At 38.9% G+C, this 14,825-nt stretch overlaps 1 protein-coding gene across 12 annotated transcripts in view; it reads left to right on the top strand.

The window, feature by feature from the left end:
- Positions 1-14,825, top strand: part of DLG2 (discs large MAGUK scaffold protein 2) — a 1,040,329-nt gene that overhangs the window by 387,781 nt on the left and 637,723 nt on the right. For 8 of the 12 annotated variants that reach the window (XM_055801296.1, XM_055801304.1, XM_055801302.1 and 5 more), the window contains one exon: positions 13,272-13,352. The exons of the other annotated variants lie outside the window; for them this stretch is intronic. In XM_055801296.1, coding sequence (XP_055657271.1) covers positions 13,272-13,352 — 81 coding nt within the window. The remainder of the gene's footprint in view (positions 1-13,271; positions 13,353-14,825) is intronic. 12 annotated transcript variants of the gene reach the window in all.

Raw genomic sequence — 14,825 nt, 5'->3', positions numbered from 1 at the left:
GTTGTCTGTATAAAAAGTTAACCCTTGCCTCAAGGAGAGATTAAAGCTCTGATTTCTTCTATTCCTGGCCCTGCCACAGACTTCTTTTGTGGCTTCAGTGTATTACCTGTTACTATATATACCTGCCAAGTATTGTATTATTTAATGCTACTATCTAGTCCTACTTTCAGTGCCATGATTGATGCTTGCAGGTGATTCAGTTTTATACTGGTTGTACCAAAAGCAGTAGCAGTGTCGCCATGTGTGGGCACCCAGCTGGGGTGGCATTAAGCGGGCAATCTACTGCCAAAATAGTCTTAAAGTCTGGTCAGTGACAGAGGTAGGAACAAAGCAAACACAGGGCTGATTGAGGAGTTCCAAACAACACCTTTTTTCCCCCAAGCTTCTGGGCTGAAGTATCCCCACTACTAAAAATATTGCTGATTATTCCTTTAAGGGAAAAATGTTAATATACAAGATCTAATTACCTCTGTCTAAGCTGATACGCCTACAGCACCTTTTACATAACCCAAACACTTGAGTTCCAATTATACAATTATATTTTAACGTGTATTAAGTGCTATTCCTTTAGGGAGGAGACATACTGAATTTTTAACTAAACTCCTTCCTCAATAAAGACCTCGATGGTAGGGTCTCATTTCATTACAGTGCCAAAGACTTGGTTTTTCTCAGTTCCTTTCCCCTCAAATACACCAGCTGACTCTTCAGAAAGCACATTTTCCATGTCTGCAGCACTGACCTGTATATCAACTGCTGATATTAGCCATAAAACGCTAATATTCTTGAGGTCAGTTGTGGCACCGTTACTGCAATTGATCAATAATGCTTGCACAGTGTGAGTATTCTCTGTTTTGTGTACAACCTATTGCAAGGGCCAGGTCTTTAGAGGAAGCAACATGTTCAAAAGTGGAGGAAAAAGCTGCTGCTTTTTTTTAATAGCATGTCTTGCTCTAGAGGTTGGTAGCCCAAAAGGTTCAGTTTCCCTTTACTGAAAAGACAGATGACTCCAATGACCATTCTTTTCTGGTATTTTCATGCAATTTTTTTAAGACACAGAAGCTCTCATCTGGAGGGAAGACTTGTTGAGGAAGACTATTTGCTGCATGCTTTCAGTTCTTGACATCAATGAGGTTTGTAGTTCACCTCTTCCGAAAACCCAGAGCCTAAGTTTAGAGTGAGGAACCTGAGCACATTCCTGCACTCAGAGCTAACTCAAGTTTTCTGAACACTCAGGCAAAGTTGGGACTTGGCCTGAAAGAGCATAGGAGAAGAAAAGGGATGAACCAAGAAAGACTGAGTGGAGGGCAACGCTGGGGAGCAAGGCTGAGGACTGCTAGTGCTCTCCATGGTGGATGAAATGCGTGTGGGGCAACGGCTGCTGGTGGAGGGGAGGAATCGGGTCCCAGGCGTGTTCTACTTCTTTACATCCCTCAGCATCAGCCTATGCCAAAAGCTGGCACAGCCTACAGTCCAGTCGCACAGTTTGTGCTAGGTTCATCGCTGCCGTGGAGGCTAATTTATCAGCCACTGAAGCAGCTGGTTGAACGCAGCTATTTCTATACTATACCATAGTCATCCCTGCACAGTGACTTCGGTTTAAAATATCCGTTGTTTAGAAAACCAGGTTTGGGAAATATTGAATGAAGTTACTGCATTGGGCTGTACCCATCAGATAACTCAGTTCTTACCTAAAGAAAACATTAACACAGTTAATTACAAGTTAAAACTAAATTATTAAAACATTGAGCTTGTGTAATTTTAATTATACCAGAGCAAAAAAATCTGGAAGTTCCCATGGCAACCTTAGCTCTGTCTCCTGTGTGCAATGGATGTGCGTGTATATGTTTGTATAAAATAGGATCATTCATGATCATGGTCAGAGTGATTTAAGGAATTGCTGATCAAGATGATGTTAATCAGACCAGAAATCTCATCTTAGAAGTGATTTATTTTTGCTATTTCTCTAGTCAAGTGTTGCAATGTAGAGGAGATTCTGAATTTCCGACCAGTCTGATAAGTATTCATGCTAAAACATAATGCCTGAACAATCCATATCTTGTCATAAATCTCATTTATCATTTTTAAAGTTTAGCTATGATTGTGACAGACAACCTGCAGTCATGAGTCTCAAGAGCTACTAAGGTGAAATTGGCATCCTTTTTTTTTCCGGTGAGCTCACTAGAATCAAACATTTGATTACATGTTGCACTTTGACACTAGCACTTAATCCTGTAGTGTTAATTTCACCCATAAAGTTTTGGGTTTTTTAAAGGGTTAGGCATCATTTGCCTATCCATCAAGGATTATGGAGGATGCAGTAGCCTGGTGATGTAGGAGAACTGTCTCTAGTCCTCCCATATCACCTGAGGGAATAATGTTGCCAGGAGGCATTCCCATGAGACACTCCCTTAATCTCTTCATCTCTGTGCCTCCCCTCACCCACGTTCCATTTGTCCAAAATGTACACGCCAGCCATCACTCTCATAAATAATGGTCTTGGTAGAGCAAGGGGACTGATGATCAGGGTGAGGGAGGGGTTTAGTGTTGCTGTGGGGAGAGACTGACAGCTGCAAGAAATTTGAGCTATTTTGTGCAGGCAGAGTGAATAAGGGAAAGTTTTGTGTAAAAAACCCCCACATATTATACTCTTGTGAAATGTGTCTAAATGGTGAAGGCGTTAAAGGGTACTATTCATTTTTATTACTGTCATGAGATTCAGTGAATGGCATGTTCGTGGTAGTGAGCTTTACAAGTATTATGTAAAGTACTTTTCCAAACTACAGTTTCTTTTTTTTTTCCTGTGGTTGCCCTGTAACTCTATTTTCAGTGACATAATTCTTCAGCGTAGTGCCTCAGAAAGAGGATTAATACTTTAAAGGAAGAACTGAGGCTGTATAATTTTTCCTATACAAATAAATACACATCCCTGCATCTACTGAATATGACCATATTCTTGCTGAGCTGTTGTATAAAGTCAAAAGAGATAACATTATATATACATGACATAGGCATAATGTATGTATAAATATATTCTGAGCAGATTCACAGAGTAATATGAAGATTTGCAGGCTTCTAAAATCCCAGAGTTATAAACGTAAAGATAGAAGAAGAGTTCACTGTTTTGAGGAGCTGTGAGTACATAAAGCAGATATAAGTATTAACTCACTACAAATTCGTATCAAGAGAATTCAGAAATATTAAGAAAGAAACTTCATAAAAATTCTGTTCTGTTGTCATGGGGGAGATTTAATGTTAGAACAATTAAATTTGGAAATGTCTTTAAACAGTCACTCTCCTTTAAAAGTAGGAAAGTTGTACCTACTGAGGTAAAGCAATTATTTCTGTTCTTTAAATACTCAATTTTTTCCTGTGAGTCATGAGGTCAATGCCTAATAACTTAGCATCCTGCTAAAATTAAACAGCATAAAATTTTCCTGCCAACATTATTTCTGAATCGGCATATTTTCTTTATTTGGATATAGCACAAAAGCTAAAATGTACATTTATGCCCCTGAAGGCACTCAAATGTACAGCATAGTTATACTCCCCAAATGTCTTTCATCGTAATTACTTTTATTTTGTTTGTAGTAACATTAGCTGTATTTTGTTAGAAGGACAGGTTTGAAATTAAACTTTTAAATCAAGTAGGGTATATTTGAGACAAGCCTCATGAGAGACCTCTTTTAGATCAGTCCTCTCTGAGATCACCAGTGAGTGCCTCTGTGTTCATGTCAGTAAGACACAGCCTCTGGGTCATGGGAGGTGATGCCAGATTTCTTTGGTTATTCCCAGCTGGCTGAAACCAGGAATAATCTAAAGGAGACCTCGTGCAAACGCTGTCAGAAATAAGGGAGTGCTGAGCATGATTCATAAAAGGAGTTAAAAGGAACAGAGAAAATACACAGAGGAGGAGAGTGAAACACTTCAAAGCCACCCTCACCAGGGCAGAAATCCTCCAGGAAGGTGGAAGACCATGAAAGAAACACCAGTCTAGTTTTGCAAGCAGTGAATAGCAGCAAAGGGCAGCTTCTTTTCTCATAATCACTGGAGTGAAATCCTTGATACATTTGAATAGCTTTTCTTGCCTCAGCCAAAAATACTATAAAACTGAACTAAAGGCGGATGAGGAATGCTCTTTACCCTGTAAGCATGAAATATGAATAGTTGTTTTGATAAGATATACAAAAGGTTGAGGAAAATGTGAGTAAAGAGCCATTTGGCATTGCTTGGAGGTTGAGTTGCCGATGAGAGATGGTGTTGGTTACGTGTGCATTGAGACGTAAGCATAGTCTCCTGCACACCCCACATGGCCGATCCTCGGTGTGCTCCATGAACATGTGCTGTCTCTATATTCTGTATTACATACACCCTGTGGTTATTTTCTCTCAGTCACTCAGCTGAATCTGTTCCAAGACCACGTCAAGCCTGCGTAACTGCCTTGTAGCAGAAAATAGCAGAGGAGGGATTGATCGTGCCCAAGTCACATCCCAACACAGCTCTTGTGATTGGGAGGGTAAACACAACTCAGGAACATCACTAAGATTCCCAAAGGGAAAGATGTAAAAATATGACAAACAAAAGGAGGGACAAAGTTCAGACTCTGCTCAATGGGTGGACAATTATATCCTGACCGAGAACCTCAACACTGTAAGAGAAAAGAGCCAAGCGTATGGCATGACAACTCTGGCTGCAGCAAAAAGCATGTAAAGTTGCAGAAGCAGTTAGTTAACAGAAGCCAACCCACTGGGTGTCACAAAAGGAAAGATGTGAGAAGGAGGATGGATTATATCGCTTTGCAAAAGTTGGCAAGAGCCGACAATATGTTTTGCTCTGATGAATCCTCATAGGAGCAAGGAACAGCAGTTCATTAGGAGATAAATACACCACTGAACTTGAAGTAAATGGGACATTTATGAAGCTGGACATGGCACACACCCCATTATGTTGCCAGAAACAGTTGTTTTCATTGTTAGAAAAGTACAGGCTTGAATACTGTATAGTAAATTTGCTATTGATAGTAAAAGAGTTATACGCTGCACCTATTGCCAGTAAAGAAGCATAGCCACACCAGCAAAAGCTAAACAGGGAGAGAGGTCTCTGAAAAGCAGAGTTTATTTTGGAGACCCCACGTTGAAGAGGTATTGAACTAACGGGATGGATGTTCTGCACCTTGGAAGACGCTCATCTTGTAATGGTGCTAAGGAAAACATACTTCTTTTACTAGCAGAAAATATGGGAGTTCCTTTTCCTCAGCTGCATTCCTCAGTGGCATTCCTAAAAATGAAGGAAGCAGGGTGGAGGTTGGAAAAATATTCTCCAGGAGTAGTAAACCTGCCCAAACGCAGACATTTAGCAGCATTTTAAGTGTCATAGGGTATCTGAGACATCCCCCAGTATGTCTGTGGTAGATATGTCACCACACCTATAGGAAACCTGTACATTTCTCCAGTGGTAACTGAAGGCCAAACAGGTCTCGCTGGTACTAAAATGGCTCATCTCAGCTGATGAGCATGGTTATATTCTGCAGCAGCATCAGAAGAGATGGTGGAGACCAACCGATCTCCATTTGGGAAAATGTCCCTTAACCTAAGGACTGACAGAGAAAGCACAGTTATTAGCTTTGGTAAGAAAAACAAACAAACAAACAAAACCCAAAAAACCTAACAGAAAAGAACTGGTTTTGTTCCAGCAAAAATTTATGCCAGGTGTTTTTATGAGCTTGATGCATCAGCAGACACCTTAGAAAAACAGTACATTTATGCTTTTTCCATCCCTGGAAGATACTCTTTGCTTATATCGCTGTTTGAATTGTGGTGGATAACAAAAGTGTTTCACTGGGAAGCATATCAGTGATATCCTCACAGGCAGTAGGACCTGGAAAGGTTGAGAAAGCCATGAGCAGATACTCTCTGGAAGAAAGTGGGCTGCTGGGTCAGAGCCGAATTAAGTTATGTTCAATGTTATATCTGCTTTTGGGGAGTAATGGTAGATCATAACATTGATCCATGTTGACACCTATATCCTCAATACAAGTGGTTTGTTTGAGAGGGACATTAATGTTTTAATTTTACTATAGAGTTTGGGAAGCTGAGAGAATTAGAGAATCTTATTTAATTTATGATATTCATAACTGAAATACTAAGTTTCTTTCAATCCTCTTATTCCATTCTGTGAAGCCTGGAAATAGCTTTGGCATTACAGGTGATAAAGACTGAACAGTCTGCTGTAGTACAGAAGAAGACTTTAGATTGTGGGTGCAAATATGCCTCTATTCCTGGGAAATTAATCTAAGTTAATATTGACCACAGACCAATTGCCAAAACTGCTTGGGAAGTATCCAGGTTTTGACAGATAAAGAACTTGTTTGTTGTTGTTAAAGTGTATAATTCATGAACTGAGTATAATCCTGTTCAAGAGCTGCTGGTTGTAGACAAAGTCTCTCATGTGTTTGGCAAAGGTTTAGTAGAAAAAATTGTCCCGAGCTACAATTTGTTTCCTAATGTTGGAATTTAATAACCAGTCTGGTCTCAGAGGAGACATGCACAGAGACTGCCAGAGCAGATTCAAGGTAAGACACTGGAAAATGACTACATTTGGCAGGGATGCGTATTTAACCCTTGTTACCAATTTTGGGAAGAACGCCTGGAGCAGATAGGAGTTGGGCATTAGAAAGATGATCTCCAAAATGTTACAGAAAAAGATATTAAATGAAGGTCATTTAGAGTGAGCAGCTCATGAGAGAGGGTGCAAAAGGTATTGAATTGGCTTCAGCTGAAGAGCAGCATTGCTGATCTGAAGTCTGGCAGGATATGTGAGCCTACCTTACGCAAAAGAGGCTCATGTTAATTGTTAAAAAATGGCTGCCTGGGAAGAAAAGGCCTTTATTTGTTTAAATTTTCAGGGGTGGGGTGTGTGTGTGGGGTGGAATCCTACAAACCTATATATTTGTGCTTGATGACTAGCCTCACTTTATCAGAAGATGCTCCTGTGAAAGAGGAGCTCATGCGTATCAAATCCATTTTTGCTGTAGCTGGTACAACTGGCTGAGAAATATCTGAAAACAGACCACGCTTTACTGAGCCTGTGTTTAAGTACTTTGCAATAAAGGTTAGGTTTAATCATGTAATCTCTTATTCCCTGTCTAAATAGCTGGTGAAAATAATGTACAAAACCCCCTCAAATCCCCTACCACAATATCAGTCAGACTGTGATCCATATTCAGCACTTTCAAATTACAGGATGGCTCCAGTGAAGTGGAGTTGTCATCACTGATAACTCTGATTAATAGAAACCTGAAAGCAAGTATATTTGCATTGCTAGACCTGACACCCCCACCCCCACCCCCCCACCCCCACCCCCCCCCCCCCGAAGTCAGAGACTTGCAAATGGGAAAAGGAAAAGATGTAGCAAAATAGCTGATATGGTTTGCAGTCCTGGATACTCATACTTCAGGAAATGGTAATGTGCATCTCTGATAGCAGAAAGTGGCTGTCTAGACACTGCTGAACAGAAGTTATGTTTGCACAGTCTGGCTCATGCCCACCCTACTTAACTCTTCTAGAGCAGTTTTGGCCTGGAAGGAGCCTAGCTGCAGCAACCCAAACCAGCCAGGGATTCAAGTAACATCTAACAGTGAAGACAGTGAGGGTCCAGGCTTGAGCCTGTTACTCAGCTCCCCCTTTTTGGGGGTGATATGGCCATTTCCAGGAGTAGTGGTGTTAGAGTCTTGCAGCTGGTTGAACTAACCAGCACAGGCAGCAACTTGAGCAGGGAGCAACCAAACCGAGTAGGTTTGCATCCATTTGGCAGCAGTAGCAAGGATATTTCAGTTGAGATACATTGGAAAGAAGCAACAGCTCTGGAAATCTCCAAAATAATTATACTCCTCTGCTAAGGTAACTTACTGGACCAAAAGTATGTTAGTGTATAGAGCTGGTGCATTTAACTATTTATGAAAGGCATGCTTTGGGGACTGTTGCGTGAATGGCTGAGTTTCCCAGATGATACGAGTAATCTCTAGTTTCTAAGCCTCACAGTAAAGTACTAGACAAGGGATGAAAAAGATCTCTTAGAAGACCCCTGGTCACCTAGTGGTCACTGAATGCTACACGAGCATCTGTAGACTGAATTTAATTTTGTCTGTTACATGAGTGGAGTGTAATACTAGGATTAGAGATGTGTTTTTGCAATAGTTATATCAAAATTTGTTTTCATGGAGATAACTAACTGGGAAAAGAAATGTTTCATGGGGTAATAGTTTAGAAAACAGGATTTTCTTGAGTAGCAATGAAAAGGAATAGGTCAGCAACAGAGCCAGCGTATACTTGGTAACCCACATGAAGGTCTGACATCTCTTCTCTTCTCTGATAAAGTTCTTTCACCGGTTCCCTACCTTTCTTTTCTTACGTTTATTCCCCTACTACTGCCTTTCTCTGCAGCTCGTCCAGGGTAGTATTAAGCAGACACTGATATTATACACTAACTAACCAGAATCATCCTTGATGCGTCTATGCAAGCAGATACATATGTTAATAAGTGTAGGTCTGCTCTAAACTCCAGAGACTTCTTTGGACCCAGTGATGCTCTTTTCCAAGTCCCTTACAAACCCCTTGTTTTTACAGAAGCAATTGCCTTAACAGGAGATAACAGCAATGATTTTTTCTGGGCTTAAATCCTGATGTAAATTTCTTTTCTTTGGCAGTCGTACTCATTCTTTTGAACCCTTCTTTATCTGTGCCTCTGCACATTGCTGTGTGGCTTTAAAAGTTCCAATTTTATTCTATGTCACAAATATTTGTGTCACTCAAATATAACAATACATGGTAACAAGTGCACAAGCTTTAACTTGGTCATAACTGCCACCTGACAAAGCCATTTTTTTTGTGGATTAGGAGATGAAGCCAGAACTGCTTTAAGTACAAACAGAGAAGTTGCTGCCTGTTTTCCTGGGCCTTCAGGAGTTTACTTTTGCTTCAAACCAATAGGGCATGAGACATGGAGGTGGTCAGATCCTGACTGCAGAAATCCTAGATGCAGCACGCCATCCCAATTCCCACATCCAGATCAAGAATTAGAAAGGGAGGCAATTCGTAACATGGTTATTATGTAAAACATATGCACAAACTGAGGCATTGTGTACACTAGCATAATTATCCACTGCTGACAATGAATTTGCTGGTGCTGAATGTGATTAACCTGCAAGCACAGCCAAGAACTATTCTTGTTTCAGAAAGCCCATGTTAAACCTGCCTGCTTGCGAAACTGTGTTCAATGCTGCTTTAATTGCAACCATTGCCGACATACATTGTCAATAACAAGCATTTTTGCTGCTGTAGATGAGGGTAAAATGTGGCGATGTTGCAGCGAGCCAAAGCTTGAAAGCCCTCACTTAACTTGGATGCTCAGGATTTAAACTACTCAGGAAACTTTATGTCTCCGGCTATTTATTATGACATACAACATGTTCTTGGAAACCACTCCACATTTAACAGCAGTTAAACCCATCTGCTGCTCCTGAATTTTCATTTCATTCACAAGCCTGCTTTAAAAGTATTTTTGGACTTATTGCCAATGTGCTATCAACTGTTTATTATTCTGTTGTAAGTTGGTAAGAAGAATGACTCAAATTTTAAAAGGAAATTGTAGCTTCCTATACATTTTTGAGCTTTTCATTGAAACTTGCCTTCCCTTCATTGCCTGACATAATTGAAATTTTTAGTTTAAAAGCAATTATTTGCCACAAAAGTGTATAACCTCAAGCTAAATGCCGATTTTAGTGACTAGTAATTACATATTTGTAAATTCCACAGAATTCATCTAGTAATTACATCATAGGCATAAGGAACAGACTTGAATTTAGAACTGCGATCACAGATACTGTTCAGTATATTGAAGTTCCTGTAAGTGTAACAATTTTTCATTGCTTTATTTAAAAACACGATCACAATTTTCTTGACACATCTCTTCTCCCTATGTTGGTGTTGTGTTACTGTTACTTGGCATAGCAGTACTTCAATGTCCTCTACAAAGATTAATAGGAGCTTTGTAGTTGTAATTTTCATGAGATCTTCTTCACCTCATGAAGATTTTTTTTATACAGAAAACCTTATTTTCCTCCTTTTTCTTTGTGTGGTCGTTGCATGGTACTGTATAATGTTCTTGTGTGAAGGTAATTTTTCCTGGACCAAGGGACTTCTTAGTATTTAATATGTGCTATTTTTTTCCATGGCACTAAATTGATTCTACCTTAATCCACAGATTAACAAAGCTTTCCAGTCTATAGGTGTATTTAAGCCCTTCTAAAAGTGGAAAATGACTTAGAAACTGAAACTTGTCTCTAGGTCTTGTGTAAAATACTCGCTATTTTACAAGTGAGTTCTCCCAAGGGATCACAACTGTTGTCATAGTTCATAATATTTAAAGTAGTTTGAAACTTACATATTTTTTTTCTAATTAAAGAGTAGGAGATTTTCTATACAATACATGCCAAAAGTTCATATTTAAATTATATATCCATACCCAATAATAACTAGTATCAATGACAATGTCTGTTAGCAAATAAAAGATCTCCTTAAAAGGAAAAAAAAAAAAAAAAAAAAGACTACTATTTGGGGTGAGGGCAGTTGTCTAAGATAGACATCTAGTGTATTTTAGATGGCCTGCAAGATCCGAGATGTGCATGTGGCTGTCAGAAATGACTGAAGGAAACCCATAGCCTTCTGAAGTAGCAGCCAGAGACAAAGTGATACTTCAGCGCATCTAATACACTCTGTTTTGGAAACTCAGTCTCACTTTTAAGATTGTCACATCCACGACGTACAATATGATGCTTATGAAGAATGCTGTTTATAAATGCTACCTTACTTGCATTTGAGTAGTTTATTCAAAACCCTATTTTTTACAATGAGAATTACATTTCTACACTGTGTATCCACTTGGTGCCATTCATACAATCTTACTTTGAAAGTGAGTATATATATATATATATATATACATTTTTTTTTTTTTTTTTAAAGAAATAACTGAGAGGAATGTGCCTTTTGCTATTAGCTGGCTATTAATCATCCTGCTCCACTAAAATTGCTGAAATTACTAGGGAATAAACTTTTCAGGGGTGAAAGCTATGGACTCATAGCATGTAGGATTGGAAGGAATGTGTTTCAATGTTTCAGCACCCTAGCAGTTAGAGGCTTTTTTCAGAGCAGCTAATTTAGGATGATTTCTCTGGATTCTGTCCTCAGTGGAGACTAACGGATCACTATGCCCATGTAATATCCCATTTTCAGTCTTTCCTAGGTTGTGCTTTCTGAATCCATCATCACTCTTTTTCCTCTCCTGTAAATTTCCTTTGGCTTTTTCAGTATCTATCTTAAAATGCAGTGCCCCTAAAATGATACGTTCTGCTGGTGTCTTATCATCAATGATTACAGCACAATAATTATAACCCATGTTCTTATACACAGCAATCACTTATATTCTGAAGGAAGGCCATTTTGCAACAAAACTCACTCTTGGCTCCGCCTCAGTTAATGATCTCCACGTAGATGTTCCTTACTTTGTATTTTTGCATTTGATCTTTCCTCCGGTAGAGCAGTGCTTACTGCTCTGGGAGCATTTCTTCCATCTGTGTTTATGAAACCACATGTTTCTTTTCAAAAGTCTCCAGAACCAAATCCATGAACTAAACTACATATATGCAGAAGATTGCTGTGGCCAAAATAACACAAAGCCCTTGTGGACTTGTCCTTTAAATGCCTCCCAGTGGCTCCTGGTAGGCTTCATCTTGATGTATGGGAATCCGCAGCCACACATTACACTGTAAAATAAGTTACTTTAGATTTTGTCATATAAAAATCCTTTACGTATGAGCTCAATTGAATATTCAGACCTCAATTCATTCCAGTTCACTGAGGTGGGAATGCAACCTCCAAAGGGTGTCTCAGTGCACTGAAGCCCTGAGCCATTCTCAGGAGTTTCCCATGTCTCCACGGACTCTTCTCCTAGCTGAAAAACCTAAATGCCTGAAGTTTGACAGCATCAATATAATCCTCAGTTCTTAAGAATACTGTTGTATGACAGCAGTAATCCTTTTAAGCAGAGCTAGAAGTCCCTTTTCCTTAGAATATACTTTTTAAAAGCTTTAAAAATGTTATACCATCTTTTTTTTTTGACTATTAGTTGCCACTCTTTACACCAACAGTGTTTCAAGATTTCCCTGAATGACTTGTTAGCCTAGTGGTGTTAAAAAAAGACTTACTCTTGCAGGTGAGAGTGAAAAAATGTGGGTTTTTTTCTCCTTGTTCTTTTTTAAAAGTTGTATTCCTTAGCAATACAGAAACAAAAAGTTTTTAAAGTGATCTACTGCAAGGTGAGGATCAGTATTACAAATGCATCATAATGAATGTGGCCTTTGTAAAAATGCTTTTTAGTACCTTAGGAATTAAACATTCTGTAAAAAAAAAAAATATTGGATGCATAGCTACAGACATGGTAGTTTTGCTATTGACAAAACCTGTGATCCTTGCAACGCGTCTCCCTTTTGCTGACAGGGCTCTTCCACATTGCTGTTATTTGTTAAAAACTCATGTGTTTTCTATGGTGGTGTTGACTCATGCCTAGGTGGGAGCCTGAATTCAGTGCAGATTTTCCGTTTCACAAAAAATGAAGCCTGATGTTCATTAAAAGCAAATGTATAGTCTCTTTCTGTTAAAACTTCACAAATTCACAGTGATAATTAGAGTGGATTTTAAAATGTAGAAGGAACAGGGTTATTTCTAATTTTAGCGAGAAAGGGGTGGACTGTCAAGAGAACATTTATTTATTCCTTACAGCCTTTTTGCTTGATTTTCTAATAATTACTTGAGATTGGTAGATGTTGCATACTAAAAATAAAATTAAATATAGTAGTACAGTGTTAATTCTATAATATATATAGAACTTACTTGTTCTCCCTTGAAGAATAAACAGCTATTCCATAGATATTTATAATCAATAATATGCACTCACATTTGGAATATTATATAATATAATGGCATTTCATTTTTGTTAGAAAGCCTCTGGCCAATTCAACATGTATTAACACCAGTTTTCAACTTGAAGGGGAATAGATGGCATGCCAGGATATTTCCCAAAGCAGATATAGCAAAAATGAGCCCCCAGCCCCCTAAAAGCAACCTGGGAAGCAAAACCACAGAAGTAAGCACCGTATGCAAACACAATGAGAAATCTGAGTTTGGAACATGTCCTGAGTAGATGTCTCTATGTACTTCCAGAAAGGCCAAGAGGAAGAAAATCCCACAGGTAGAGGCCTTCAGCTGGGACCTTTTCCTGAAATGGAATGGACTAATGCACAGGTGAGAGTAGTGAATTTAGCTGTGAGAAATAAGTGAGGAAAGGAAATAGTTTCTGGATTGCTGCTTCATAGTTTTGCCAATTTTTCTCACCAATGCTGCCCTAGACTCAAAAGCACCCATTTCAAGTTAAACAAAATATTTGTATAAATGCTTCAATAATTGACAAGATGCTGTGGCATATAAGAAGCCTCAGCTAGGTACTGATCAAAGTGAAAACAATCTGGCTGATGAGGAAAACAATTTGGCCTCACCTGATGCAAGTCAATGATATTGTCATGGTAGTCAATGGAGAGACTCTTCCTGGATGCAGTTCTTCCAACCTGTTTTGGTTGTCTCCTTTAGATGGAGGTGGATTGTGCCCTGAAAATGATTGTCTCTTTCCATTGTCTTTATGTCTCTTTCCACTGTTCTTTATGGTCAAATAACATAGCTCATGTGCTCAGGAAAATGTCACATTTATCTTTTTGAAATTTCTTCTTATTGTCTGTTGGCCTAGCAGAGATCCAATCAGTCTCTGAGGTGTAACAGGCAGGACCAACCTGGGGTACAGGACAGGAAGACTAAGTATATTTATGTTGAATAGTGCTGCTATCATGGACCTGAAAAACCTGACAGACAAGAGCATTGTTGAAGTTGCTTGGGGGTTGTTGTTTTTTGTTGTTGTTGTTGTTGAGGGGGTGGGGGGTTTATCCATTTTTTTTCAATAGAGGAGTTCTCATTGAAACTCGCAGTACAAAGAAACTCCAAATCAACCAAAAGTGCCGGTGACTCTATTGCACTAGGATACTAACCTCCATACATTTCTGTTATCAAAATATGCAGTTTAGTTTATGTTGCATTTGTGTTCTCGGTTTTCAGTGTATGACCTCCTGCCATTATGATAATAGATGTGTGAGAAACTTGATATTTTGGTTGTTTGCCAGCTGAGTCCTTTGAAGTCTCAGGAGGAAAAGAAGGCAGTTTACGATATCAGGATAATGCACACTAATGGGATATTTCTGGTCAAAGTAGTCTAAAGATATATTGTTGATGTCCAAATTGCTATCCTTTGATTTCAGAGTTAACAAGACACTGGGGTAAATAGGGCAGATGACAATTCTGAGTGACCCTTGCACAGCTCTCTGCCAGATATACATCAATTTATAATGGCTTAGCATGTCTAGGTGATTTTCCTAAACATAAGGGCCAAAAATATGTGGCACTTAAGGTGGCAACCCAGCAGGAATCAGTAGCAAGTATAATGGATAAGAACTCTGACAGTATATATCCAAACACTCAATTTCTGCCTCCTAAGATTTTGAGAAAGGTTTAAAGAAGCTTATTTCTTGGTTTATATTGGATGCACATAACTGATTTTTGCTGTTTTTTTGGTTGGGTTTTTTTTGTTGGTTTTTTTTTTTTTTTTGTAACATCTAAAAGAAGAAATGAAGCTCGTCAATCACTGTTTAATTAATTGTGTCATTTATTCATGTA

The sequence above is a fragment of the Falco peregrinus genome, chromosome 4 (genome assembly GCF_023634155.1).
Source record: "Falco peregrinus isolate bFalPer1 chromosome 4, bFalPer1.pri, whole genome shotgun sequence".
NCBI classification, from domain to species: Eukaryota; Metazoa; Chordata; class Aves; order Falconiformes; family Falconidae; genus Falco; species Falco peregrinus.
This window is presented reverse-complemented; position numbering and strand designations above follow the sequence as displayed.